Source organism: Pezoporus flaviventris, unplaced genomic scaffold, assembly GCF_033815535.1.
Source record: "Pezoporus flaviventris isolate CSIRO_AGI_PZ_B2104156 unplaced genomic scaffold, CSIRO_AGI_Pfla_v1 ptg000036l, whole genome shotgun sequence".
NCBI lineage: Eukaryota > Metazoa > Chordata > Aves > Psittaciformes > Psittacidae > Pezoporus > Pezoporus flaviventris.
Window position 1 is genome coordinate 65,478 of NW_026892584.1, and position 12,556 is coordinate 78,033.

Genomic DNA, 12,556 nt, shown 5'->3' on the forward strand with positions numbered 1-12,556 from the left:
AGTGTTCCGTCACCCTCACTGAGAAGAAGTTTCTTCTCAAGTTTAAGTGGAACATAACGTATCCCAAGCAGAATATAACAGACTGCTTTTCAGTTTTGCTACTGCAATACTCTGTATTACTCTTTGGTATGATTCTGTCATTTTATGAACAGTTTAACCTATTTACTCGTGTAAATGGACAATGGTTGAAGATTAGAGGCTTCATTTGCTATGAAGAGCTACTATCTTGTCTCAAAGGAAAAAGAACCAGTTGACCTAGACGGTAGGTCATCTACAAATGATACTCTACTACTAATGTATCAAATTATCATCACAGTGTCAGCTTATCTGTATATTAACAAATAGGAAATAGCATGGCTACACACCAATTTTAGAGGCCAGAAAAGTATAGACAGTTATTTCAGTAACTAGATACACAAATTAATGAGCAGGATGATTCAGATGGTTCATAGGTACATGCACTGTGTTTCATATAAATTTCTAAAATCAGTGCTATAATTGCTGCTGGTTAAACTCACTTCAGAGAAGATGTTCTTGTCTGAATGTATATTTGAAAGAGGGAGTAAATTTAGCATTATCTCCTTCTATACACATTTCCAGTAGCATTTCTTCCTTTGCCATATTCTTGGGCTTTAAGATTGTTGCATCAGACAGAGGTGCTCTTATAACCCATCAGGTCTTGTCATTTCTTAGCACCCAGTCCTGCATCCCTCACCCACAAGAGCAATAGCACCAACTTCCTAAAATCAGATCCACAGAAATGCTGAAACTACTTCCTGCAATTCTGTAATCAGGTAAGGCTGATTCATTGCAATATAAGTCCTCTTCAAATTGTCCTGAAACAGAAACTGATGTACGGCCAATCTTTCTATGACAAATAATGCTCCTACAGTTTAACTGGCATTGATACAAATATTCAGGCCTGTAAATGATCCTAGTAAAAGCCACAGCCACAACTACTACGTTCCAGATAGATAATTTGTTCCTTGGAAAAGTCTGTTTTCATAGTAGTGTAGTTACAAAGCAGCCTCTGAAGCGCCACAGTGACGGGAAAGCACATCACACACAGAAGGTAATGACTACTGACACCACACCAGCTTTCCTCTTGTTCCATATAAAAGCCAGCAAACTCTAAATCATCAGTGCAACCAAGCTGCTTACCTGCCCCCATTGTTCAAGCATGTCTTTACAGCAGGAAGTTAAATCTAGCAAATCACAGTTTAAGAAATAAATTCACTGCATAGCGTACAGCAGTCTGACTGGCTTCTCTGAAAATAACTGAACTAGGCTTAAGATTTCAACATAGTGCATTTCCTACCCACGGAACAGTGACTTGTGAGCTACTTCACAACCAACACCCCCTGCCCCCAACCCTAACAAAAAGAAAGTCTGAGGTGGAATGGTCTTAAAATTGTTCCTGTCCTGGGCACTCTGGCACACACCCTTATAAGCTTTACCAGAAGAAGGAAGATGTCAGCAAACAAGTCACCAAATACTTGTTATGTCCATCATTTGCAGCAGTTACAGCCCACATACTTAAGCCTGAAAATCCAGTATGTCTTTAGAATGCCCTTTCTGTCTATTGGTTATCATTAGTTTAAATCACAGCTTTAATGTGAAATGCTTTGTGGGTTTTTTAAATTATTTTGTTTCGACAAATTAATATTACAAAGATGGTGCATTCTTATTGAAAAGTCTTGCCAAATACAAAGCTGTGAAGAATCAAACAGCAGCATGCTGTGAGATCAGGAAATAAGGATGCAGCTCTTATTTTGGCCACAGGTCACTGTTGTGACTGTAGCCATTAGCTTCATTTTTGTCTCGTGGCTGCTCCAACAGTAAAACCAGCATAAGGTGCTCTCCCTGATCCTTGCTTGACTTAAGTTTCACAGTAAAGAGACTCTCTTCCCATGCCAGACGTTAACACCAAGTCAAGAAGGTGTTATCCTTGCCTCAGGTGCAACCGTCATGCAAGGGAGAGCAGCAGATTTTCTCAGTAGGCATTTGCATAGCTGATTGTTTATTCTACCTGCAAATATCCACTGTTCTTAAACCTAAGTGATTAAGCCTTACTCTACTAAGTAGTTCCAAAGCAATCCTGGAGTAACAGGTAAAATTTTTTGCATAGGACATGTCAAGAAACTGGATTTATTTTTTTTTTACATACCTCTAGCTACCATAAGGTGATTTCAATGCCACCAAAGCGATGCAGTGTCCAATAGGATTTTTCAAATGCCCCTGGCAACATAAAGGTATCTGAAAAATCTGGTCTCAGTTTGATAATAGAAACCCAAATCAAAGATAAAAAAAACCCACTTGAGTTGCATTTTAAGCTGATACAGCTATTGAATTTCAAAGTTTTATATCTAGTATAATTGATTATGAATAACAAGCCTATGTTTTGTAGTTTCAAGTCTACAGTAAATTCAATAGCACTTTGTACAAGAACTTGTTCTGTTGATTAGGAGACCTCAGTCAATACAATTTAGCTCCTTTTAGGAACTGCCACTCTCACATTGAGTTGGGCTTGAGCCAGATGCCTTGTAGTGTCAATACGATGCTCATATATGTTGCCTCCAGAACTCTCTAGATACCTTGTAACACAAAACCAATAACAATGTGGTGGTACTGACAGAGCTGTAGTCTGTATCTTACAGTAACATAAAGATTTTGTACCCGTTTCAGACCTTTTAAAGAATCTATGACAGTGATCATCTTCAGAGACCTAATACATCACTGATGATGCCTGCTGAAGAAAAAAAGATGCACTTTAATGCTTTAAGATGATTGACAAAGCTTTTGCTGTGGGTCTAATAAGAGATTGCTTGTTCTTTCATCAACAGCTTGGTTTTACCTGCTTACCTCTATTCTTGCTTGATTAAAAATAAAGGAATTGGCTTTGATTTTTGCTTTCTGTCCACCTGGAAGTCTCCCCTGTCACAAACTAGCCTGTATTCCAGGATCTTGGCATGAATTTCCTAGCAGCAGCTTTGTTCTTGGAGTAACAAAGGAACTGGTTCCTCCATCTATTTGCAAAGGAAAGTGTACAAAAATGAAAACTAATTAAAGAGCTTGAATACTGCCCAGGAGATGCAGATTCAGTTCTTAGGATTGTGAGATGTCCTGTGTGATCCTGGGCATGTCAGTCACTTTTCAATCTGTTAACCAAAGAGATCCTTTTTCTCCTACCTTTTCAGCATCCCACCTCTTCAGACTCAGCCTTACATGGCAGATGCCCTGTTACGTGCACAATGAGTTCTCAAACCAAACAGCCCCACAATAATTTTGGGCAAAACTACCTGTACTGACAATTAACAAAAAAGTAAAGTTGCACTCCTCCATCTGCAGTGACTCTCAGCAGCCAGAAGAGAAAAAATACTTTGCTCAACTACTCACATGACAGTGAATGTTGAAAAAGCTTGTACCCAGGGTGAAAAAACTTTTGTCATCCTCTTCCTTTTCTTACAGACCATTGTTGAAAGCCCTTCGCAACAGACAGATATGCCTGAGCCACACTAGTACTAACAGTTGTATAAAAATACATTTTAATGGGATCTGAGGTAGGCTTTAAGTCTTTTATTTCGTACCTGTAAATCTATACTTTCAAGTCTGCTTTTGAATATTTGTAGTTTATCTAAACTCCTAGGACTTTTGCAGTCCTGACTCCTCAGTTCATAAAGCTGACAAGTCATCTTATACCACTGAGCCATATACTTGATAAATACTACCCACTTTTTGAGGAAAAGATGAATGCAGGCCACTCATTCAGTTATCCTAAACTGAGGTACATGTTTTTGTCACTTTTGTCCATCAATGTAAACTCCAGGTACAAAGTAAGTGACTAAACTGTGTCATAAGAATTACAGAGAAACACTGCCAAAAAGAAAAGAAGGACTCCTCTGATTATTCTCTATAATCAACATAAAGCAAATCCAGCCTGAGGAAAACTTCCTTAGAAAATCTTAAGAGCTAAAACAAAATGAGATGCATCCTTATAGCCACATCCTAACTGAATCGTTACAAAACTGGGTGACTCAAGCCGGAGATGGAGGTATGGAAAACAGTAACTAGATGGGGAAAAAAATGAATCAATATGGATGACTGAAAACTGATCTGATGCACTAAACACACATTTCTCTTGCATTTACTCTTGATTAGGCTGACAGGACCTGAAAATAAAAATGTTAAAACCTGACTTTATAATCCTCCACACTGCACTTAGGCTGCACCCAGGTTGCACTCATTTATTAGAGTCCCTTCCTTTGTGCAGGTGAGAAAGCGCTCTCATGGCTGGGTCTTCCTGAAGAAGTGCACAGGGTGTCCTATATGCACTGACAGCTGATGCAGCTGTCCAAGCCTGATCATAACATGATTTTACCTGAGTAGCATGTGAATGTAAACTAGTAATGATGATGGTGCATAAAACACTGGTTACTGCAAATGAGGAATCTGCAAGGAATTTAGGATCTACATCTCAAAATAGAGCAAAAGCAAAATACACTGCTTTGTGCTGCAGGCTTTGTTCCATTATCTTTTACAACTTCTCTTTCCAGTAAGAAGTTATCATGTTGGGCAGGGAAAATCAGGATCCCTGCCTGCCTGTAACTGCTAGGAAATATCAAGTTTAAAAAAAAAAAGAAGAAAAAAAAGGTGGGGAGTGGAGGGGTGAGAGAAAAGGGGTGAAAATTCCAGAAATGTAATTCAATCAGGTATGGTCAAAAGCAAGGTCTCAAAGAAAGCTCTTGGGTCAATTTAACACAGAGTGGAAGCGCCACAGAGTTTGGAAGTCTCCCTGTGACTTAAATTACAGATGGTTTCCAGGAGTTTCCTTAATAAAATTTGTCTAGGGAGAAAATATTGGTGTCAGTGAGGGGAAGAAGTCTGATTTGCGGAAAATGGAAAAGAGAAAGGCAGCCTCAACCAGGAGTTAGCCATCAATCTATTTCTTAGACAGAGTCTTGGCAAAACCCATTCTCCTGGTAGAACTTGCCTGGAGTAGACCAGATTGATTTGACAGTCTCTTAGCCTAATAAATGCTTGACCTCCAGGTCTGCTGAATTCACTAAATTCACTATGCAGAGAGAATTGGGAACCAATCACCTCTGGGGAATATCCTGTTCTGCAGCCCTCCCTGATAAAGGCCTTGACTGCTTTCAGCCTTATCGAGATGACTAGATGAAAGCTGCTCTCAGAAGAAGAAAGGTTAATCGACTATGCTGCTGTTAATCAATCACTTGGAAAGATTCAGCATTTACAATAGGTAGGTCCCTCTTCCTGCCAAGAGGTTCTTGCATGTTAACCAGGGACCATCTCCTCCAGTTTGAAGGATGAGTAATAGACAGAAACACAATCCAGACAGATGCCAGGTGTCTGATCCAAAGCCAGATGGAGTCAATAGAATGACTCCCAGTGAGTTCAATGGGCTTGGATCAGACCCCGGAGAAAGACTTATTATCCAAGGTTTATTCTGCATACAGATACTGAGCTACTTTTAGTAGTAAAAGATCCTTGGAAATCAGCAGATTCATCCACTTTTGCCTCCTTGTGAAATCAAACTTCTTCTAATTATACTGTGTCCCATTTATTCTGATTGTCAGATATGGCTGACATCCAGCGAAGGCAAATTACCTGCCTGTGACAGCACAGGCAGACATGTATACATTTCAAAATCTCTAAAGAGTTCCGAAAGAAAAAACGCCAAACTGCCAATGTTTTCTTGGCCTTTTTGTAATTGGTGCTAGCCAAAACGATGGCTTTCTCAGAAGAGGAAAAGCCAGATCAATTTCTGAAAGGATGAAGGAAAACTGAAGGAATAAAATTAAAAAGATCCTGCCATGGAGAAGAATAAGATCAGTGCTGAACAAACAGTGGTATGCAAGGCGAAGCTGACAGAGCCAGACAGAACAAAACACAGGAGAAAACACATGCTTAGAAAGCACTGGTGAAGATTAGGTATTTCTCTAAATTGAGAGCTGTATTCAGCACCAGCATCAACTGCTGACAAAACAGTGACTATCCTTGATGCTCATCTAACTGGAAGTAGAGAGACTTAGCCCACTGTTCCAAGGCCTCATATCCCAGTGCAGAACAACCTGCTAGCACACCTACAGCTATGTGTACCAGTTTATGGCTTACTGCAGAGTCTGGTACAAACTTCTGCTTCTTCAAAGCATTGCTTGTGGTTATTTTCTCACTACCAGTCTTACCCAAGGCAGACTCCTGGCTGAACTCAGGATAGCCTTTACTCATTTGGCTGTCTGCTGCCAGAAGGCTTCAGGCTGCTCAGATCCTGCAACAAAGCTGCTGGCTTAAAATTTTTGCTTTAGGAGCAACCCAGTTCTCACTACAGGCAGACACCTGAAGTAGAGACTAACAGGCTGGTGCCATAGACTGTACCTGCCCTAGCTAATGAAGAAACACCAGGTCCTTCAGAAGGCTGAAGAGCAATCCAGATGCAGTGGCTGTTCTCTGCTTGTCCTGCCATTACAAAGCAATGGATAATTCCTGCTTATGCAGTGACAACAAACAACAGATAAGTGGAAGATAATGATCTAAGATGAGCTATATACATGATTTCTACGTGCTCTAAGAAAATGCTTTATCTGTGGAAGGACAGACATCTTAAATGTACCCATGTTCTTTGCCAGTAAACAGTTGTTGCCAAAACCAATTCCCTAGTCTTCCCACTGTAGGCTGAAAAATTCAAAAAGACAGATCCTGCACCTACATCTAAAATGAAGGCCTAGTATTTGGTGACTTTTTTTCCCTTCAGCTCAACTGATAAAATAACCAGCACTGCGAGCAAAGCAGTGACTACTCCATATGACAAGTCCACCTACAAATCAAGAACTATATTTAAGAGGTACAGGAGCTTCTTTCCCAGAAAAGACTTTTGGTATAGGAGGCTTATCCATCTGAAAATTTCAGCTTAACTCCATAGTTAAGTTTAATGCACACTGCATCAAAATACACAAGCAGCAGTCCTCTATGCAGCACTCTGATGCCAAAGCCTAGAATTTCTTTACAACCTTTGTGTCATAATAATGTCAAAAGTTAATAACCTGCTAAGATAAATGGGAACACTCTGTGGCTCTCCAAGTCTTGTTTCAGGTTACTACAGATCAAAACAGCACCTTATCTTCTCATGTTTGAATCTGGACTTTCACAGCCATACCTTTTACTTGAGAACAAGATGCAGTACTGTTAAGTACATACCAACAGCATCAATAACAGCAGGTCCTGTTGTGTTTGTCATTCTGCTGGCATAGACTGCTCCTCTGCCATTCAATCACTGGTGGTGGATCCTGCTGTAGCCACAAAACTGACAACAGATCCAGATAAAAAGTGATAGATTTAATCTATGACTATTCATTTCTTAATCCACAGCGGATGACCACAAGGCACCTGCAGCTTGGTGCTAATGATCAAGTGAGGAAGTACAAAGGTTACTGCCTAATCAATTTTTCCTCATGTCATCTGGAATAGCATCCTACAAGGCTTAACTGCACAAACTTGGTTGCACTGAATTACAACATCTGAAGACAAAAATCTCTTCTGTCTAAAAGGAATGGAAAGATGGATGGCAGAGAAACAGAAGGGAAAGTCTGAATGCTTTATCGACCCAACTGACATCCTATGAATGGTAAGCAATAAAAATTTACTGAGAAATAGAAAAGTTCTTACTTACCCTTATTACTGCCCCCCCGCTGTTAATGCCACAGAAAAATGCAGAATTCCCTTAACCCACATATTTAAAAATCTTGCAATTTTATTTGCATATAAAGGCCGCTAGATATAATGTCACAATAAATTTAAAGAAACAACTGCTTTTCTAAATTCCATTAACAAGGTAACATAAAACAGAACAAAGCTCAATAGCATTTACAGTGGTAGAACAGAAATACCTATCTGCAACAATATTTTGTGCTAGCGAGATTGCATTTACACACAGTGCAAAATAAGAAAAAGGAAATAAAAAGACAAGAAGAATATTTAAATATAAAGGACAACTAAGCCTTATTTTAGTTAGGCTTGATTGTATCCATTTGACTCTATACATGCCTGAACTACAACAAAGATTTAACTTGGGCTCTTGAAGGCCTTGAGCACTTGGAAAATGTGTCACATCCTTCATAATTTAGATGTGCTGTACAGCATAATTTTGTAGATGCTGTACCGGCAATATTAAATCCTAGCTTAGTTATAATGCACAAAAAATACATATATATATAAATTCATATTTAAAAGGAGTCCGCATTTACATTATTTTTTTTTTTACTGCATGAAATACCTGCTCTTTGCAGCTTTCACCCCCAGTCTTTTAAAGCTAAAATAATTTAAAAATAAACAATAAAAGATAGCTATCACATACAGGCTGTGGCTATCTGTCAGTCTTTAATGTATAAAGCAGGTAGAAACAAACAACTGAGAAGTCTATTTACCCCTTGCTGCATTCTACTGTTAACAGAAACATGTTTCAGTACATGTAAACGTATCAAGAGGCAAATGGACCCCAAAATACTGTTTGTGCCACTAAAAAAATTGATACAAGTGGAGATGAAAAACTAACATTTAGACCTAGGGAAAAAAAGAAGACACTTAAAAAAACCCCGACAATAACATAAGTTGTGCAAATTTGGGTGTTTTTAAATGCTGCCTATCTTTTAGCTTATAATATAATAGTAAAATAAGGTCTCTCACTTCTTAAAAGAAAGCTTGGCTGTCCTTTTGAGAACACTATAACAATTTACAATGGCAAATTTAGTGAAAAAAAACAACAAAATTGATTTTACAAATTCACAATGCCTCATAAATTCAAAATGAATGCTGCATTTCCAAAAAGCACAACCTCTAACTTTTCTTGGGTTTTTTTGCACCAGCAATTTACAAAAAACAGAGATAAAACCAAAACCCCCAAACCCTCCCCAAAACAAAAAACCCACCATTCCCCCAAATTCTCCTCCCCCAATTTTGAAGTAAGCATGTAACAGAATGTAAGTTTTATAATTAGAAAATGGCAGTTTATAGACCTTCCCAGTTCCACATGTGCAGTAGTGCTTCATGATCCTTGAGGGGTTGGAAGGTCAAATATAATTGGGGGGTTGGTTGGTTGAAAGCTGACTGTACACGTTGAAGCATTGATGTACGTTGTGTAACCGTCTGTCATAATGCCATAACCTGTAGGAAGAACGTGTCACACTTACTGCAATATAAACAAGTGATACTGCCCGTGGGCAGCTGCACTGAGAGCTTGTTGTGGGATCAATGCTCTGGAATAAAATTAAATTAATCCCTTCAAAATGAAAGCTGCCACAAAGGCTTGATTGAAAAAAAATAAGAGCCACAATGTACTGTATTTGAAATAAGAGCTGATGTTTTTGGTTTACGTTCAAACTTCTTTCCCCAGTGGAAAATCCTCTGCTGCAACTGGATCAGAAACAAAGACAAAACCACACATGTACTTTTTCTAATTACTTAATTAGCAAGCTGGAGTCTGTATGCCTGTAATGCATGTGTAAGAAAAAGACCCATCAGGAGCAAAAGCTTTAGGAGGAACTCTGGTTTTGCCTACAAAAACCCCTCCCTGTGCAATGAACCCCATGCTAGTGCTTATCATGCAGCTCCTCATCGCAGGACTGCCAAGCTGGTGATCATGTTGGCTTGTGAAATCTCAGAAATTCATTAGCAGGTAAAAAATATACACACATACATATTTACTATACATATACTACGCATATATATGGTTCTTTATACACACCCACATGTATATATATGTGTTATCTACCACTGAAATTCATGACTAAGGAATCTGCTGCTATAAATACAACAGAGCACAAGAGGTCAATGGACGACCCCTAGTTTGAGCAGAAAATTGAGGTGAAGGTTAAACAGATGACTGCTTTTTATTAGGAAGGGATCTTGGTAATTCATTCCCAAACAAAAAAAAAAAGCAAGAAGTAAATATTAATCACAGGTTTTTCAGCATGCCAAGGACTCGACTCCTCAGTAACACCATGGCATCAGTTTTAGGAAGGTAAAGACTGCTCTCAACCTTCTGAATATCTGGCCAGCAATGCCCTTGTTGCATGTGTCTAACGAACCAGCAGCAATGCTGGTTCTCTGCTGGCCTCTATCTTGTCTCCCACTTGCTGCACAGGAATAGGGTGTAACAGAGGGTTGTGCAGCCTAGTAATTTTGGGCAAGTAGAGAAAACTATAGTGAACCATAAACTGAGTTACACCTGAGCCTTAATTCAGCAAATGTGATGTGAGAAAACGAATTAACAGAAGTACAAAGATACTGAGATGGCCGAAGCAATCCTTACAGAGATTCTCTCATGGATAAGGAGATAGGGACTCCCATTCCACCAGTGTAAAAGGTGAGCAAAGCTTTGCCATTATTTTCAACTGACATCCACAAAAAGCCAACAAAGACAGGAAAAAATCTAGGAAGATTTGGCACCAAATGTACTTAAAAATATAAATAAATGTAAATAATAAAAACAGCTTTATGTAGGAAGAGAACTTCCCATTACAAACCCATGGGGGAAAATGTTCTTCTTTTAAACCATAATGATACAGTACAGATCACTGCTGCCTGAAAGCTAAGATAAATGCAGCTACCCACAGTGTCTATCAGAAAGAATAATCACTTCAGAATTTCTGCACTATCTGCCTATATTACTTTATTTATTTAGACAGGCAATTTTGATTTAGATCATCTCATGGTGGGAAAAATCTCGCTCATGGTTGTTCCTGCTTATCAACCAAGAAAAAAGCCTGCATCACCAAAATGTGTGGATAGTCTCTTGTTGATCTAATGGAATGTGGCGCATGTTCATCTCAGCTGGAGTTGGAGGAGAATTAACTGCACTGTAAGATAATGCTTTTATCACTTGCCTTTGTCTTTCTGTACTGAAACAAGCCATTCTTATGTCTTCTGTGTAAGCACCAAGTGGAATTTTAACTTTTTTGTTAGTATTCTCGTAAGAATTTATATGAATGCTCACTTTTAATATGTAATGCCACCTTTACTATGAAATTTAAATTACAGTGCTACCTGGTTCCTCGGTGCTTCCTCATGACAATGATCTTGTACATTAAAATACCTTACTCTCCCCTTACTTAACACTATTACAAGTTTCATTGTCCAATTTGCCTATGAAGGCTGTAGACAATTTGCATGTTTTAGCTGCAAGTCTTGATGTATTCATTTATTCTTATATGCAAGGAATAATATTTATACAAAGTATCTGGTCTTTTTCTGGGTGCATTAAAAGACTGCTACTCGCCACTATACTTAAGGTCATTACAAACTCTTTATTTACATTAACCAGTTATGAAATTCATTGTATCAAGTCACATGGGCTTCAGAAAAACCAACACCATTAGTTGAGAAACTGTCCTTTTTTATTTTTAAGTCCTCCCAATCTTTAAGCCTATGGAGAACCTAGTTAGAGTCAATGGAGACACCTCCAAGGGGGACAATATAAAGCACTTAATGTGTAATTTTGAATTCTAGGGTCACAAAGTCTTGCATGCGCTTCCAGGCAGAATTCCTAGTATTTGTCTCAGCCATATGAAAGCTACAAAATTGTATTATTTAAGTATCTCCTAAATGTATTTAATATCTTAGTCTCTTCCAATGCCACAAACAGCTCGTTTCAAAACTCTGCCTGATCTGCTACTGACAGTGGGGAAATACCTCTTCTAAAATGAGACTGTCGGATGTATTATAGGATGCTTTTAGAAATGTATGCAAAGTGAGTTCTGGCAATGTCCCCTCCTGATGTCTGACTCAAGATGACCTCCTTTTTGCTTTTCTTTAAACATAGGAGGTGAGCTGAGACACTAAGTTATTTCAATTTTCTTTTTTTTAACCCAGCATCTTTCTTGGCTCCTGTACTTGGAATAATGGAGATAATTTTCATCTTGGCTTGCAAGTGTGGGGAATTTCATCTGTTTCCCCAACCAAGTTTGTCAAAATTTGAATTGCTTTCAAGTAACCTGCAGAGAACAACCTTTGCACAGTAAAAGATGTAGGTGGCTAAATGCAGCACAAGTTCCTGAAACAGTCTGCTTTAATTCTGGCATACATTTACAAAGTGCTGTGGTTGCTATCATGTCCCTCTATTCCCTCTCTACTTTAGCCCAGTATGCCATTATCATAGAACCACAGAACCATAGAACAGGGTTGGAAAGAACCTTAAGATCACCTAGTTCCAGCCCACTTGCCATGGGCAGGGATGCCTCACACTAAATCATGTCACTCAAAGTTCCATCCTTTGCAGTACACCATCAAAATATGCTGCTTTGAACTCAGCCTGAGAAGGAAGAGGGGAGTAGAGCTGCTCCTTACCTTCATGAATCCCACCAAAGACATGGAGTTTGGGCCTCACTCGCCTCTGCACCGTGTTCAGCAGCTCCACACAACCCACTCTCTGCAGCTCCTTTGGAACCCAGTCTCGAAAACCTGATGGCAAATGCAATCAATACTATTAATTTTATCTATTCAGGTGAGGTTTCATGTAGTCTTTCAGGAAGTAGTAATTCACAGA

At 38.9% G+C, this 12,556-nt stretch overlaps 1 protein-coding gene across 3 annotated transcripts in view; it reads right to left on the minus strand.

Moving 5' to 3' along the window:
• Window positions 1-7,750: 7,750 nt before the first annotated feature.
• Window positions 7,751-12,556, minus strand: part of MPPED2 (metallophosphoesterase domain containing 2) — a 101,723-nt gene continuing 96,917 nt past the window's right edge. For all 3 annotated transcript variants that reach the window (XM_061462774.1, XM_061462775.1, XM_061462776.1), the window contains exons 6-7: window positions 12,358-12,471; window positions 7,751-9,177 (exon numbers count right to left, since the gene is read on the minus strand). In XM_061462774.1, coding sequence (XP_061318758.1) covers window positions 9,059-9,177; window positions 12,358-12,471 — 233 coding nt within the window. In that variant the 3' untranslated portion in view covers window positions 7,751-9,058. The remainder of the gene's footprint in view (window positions 9,178-12,357; window positions 12,472-12,556) is intronic.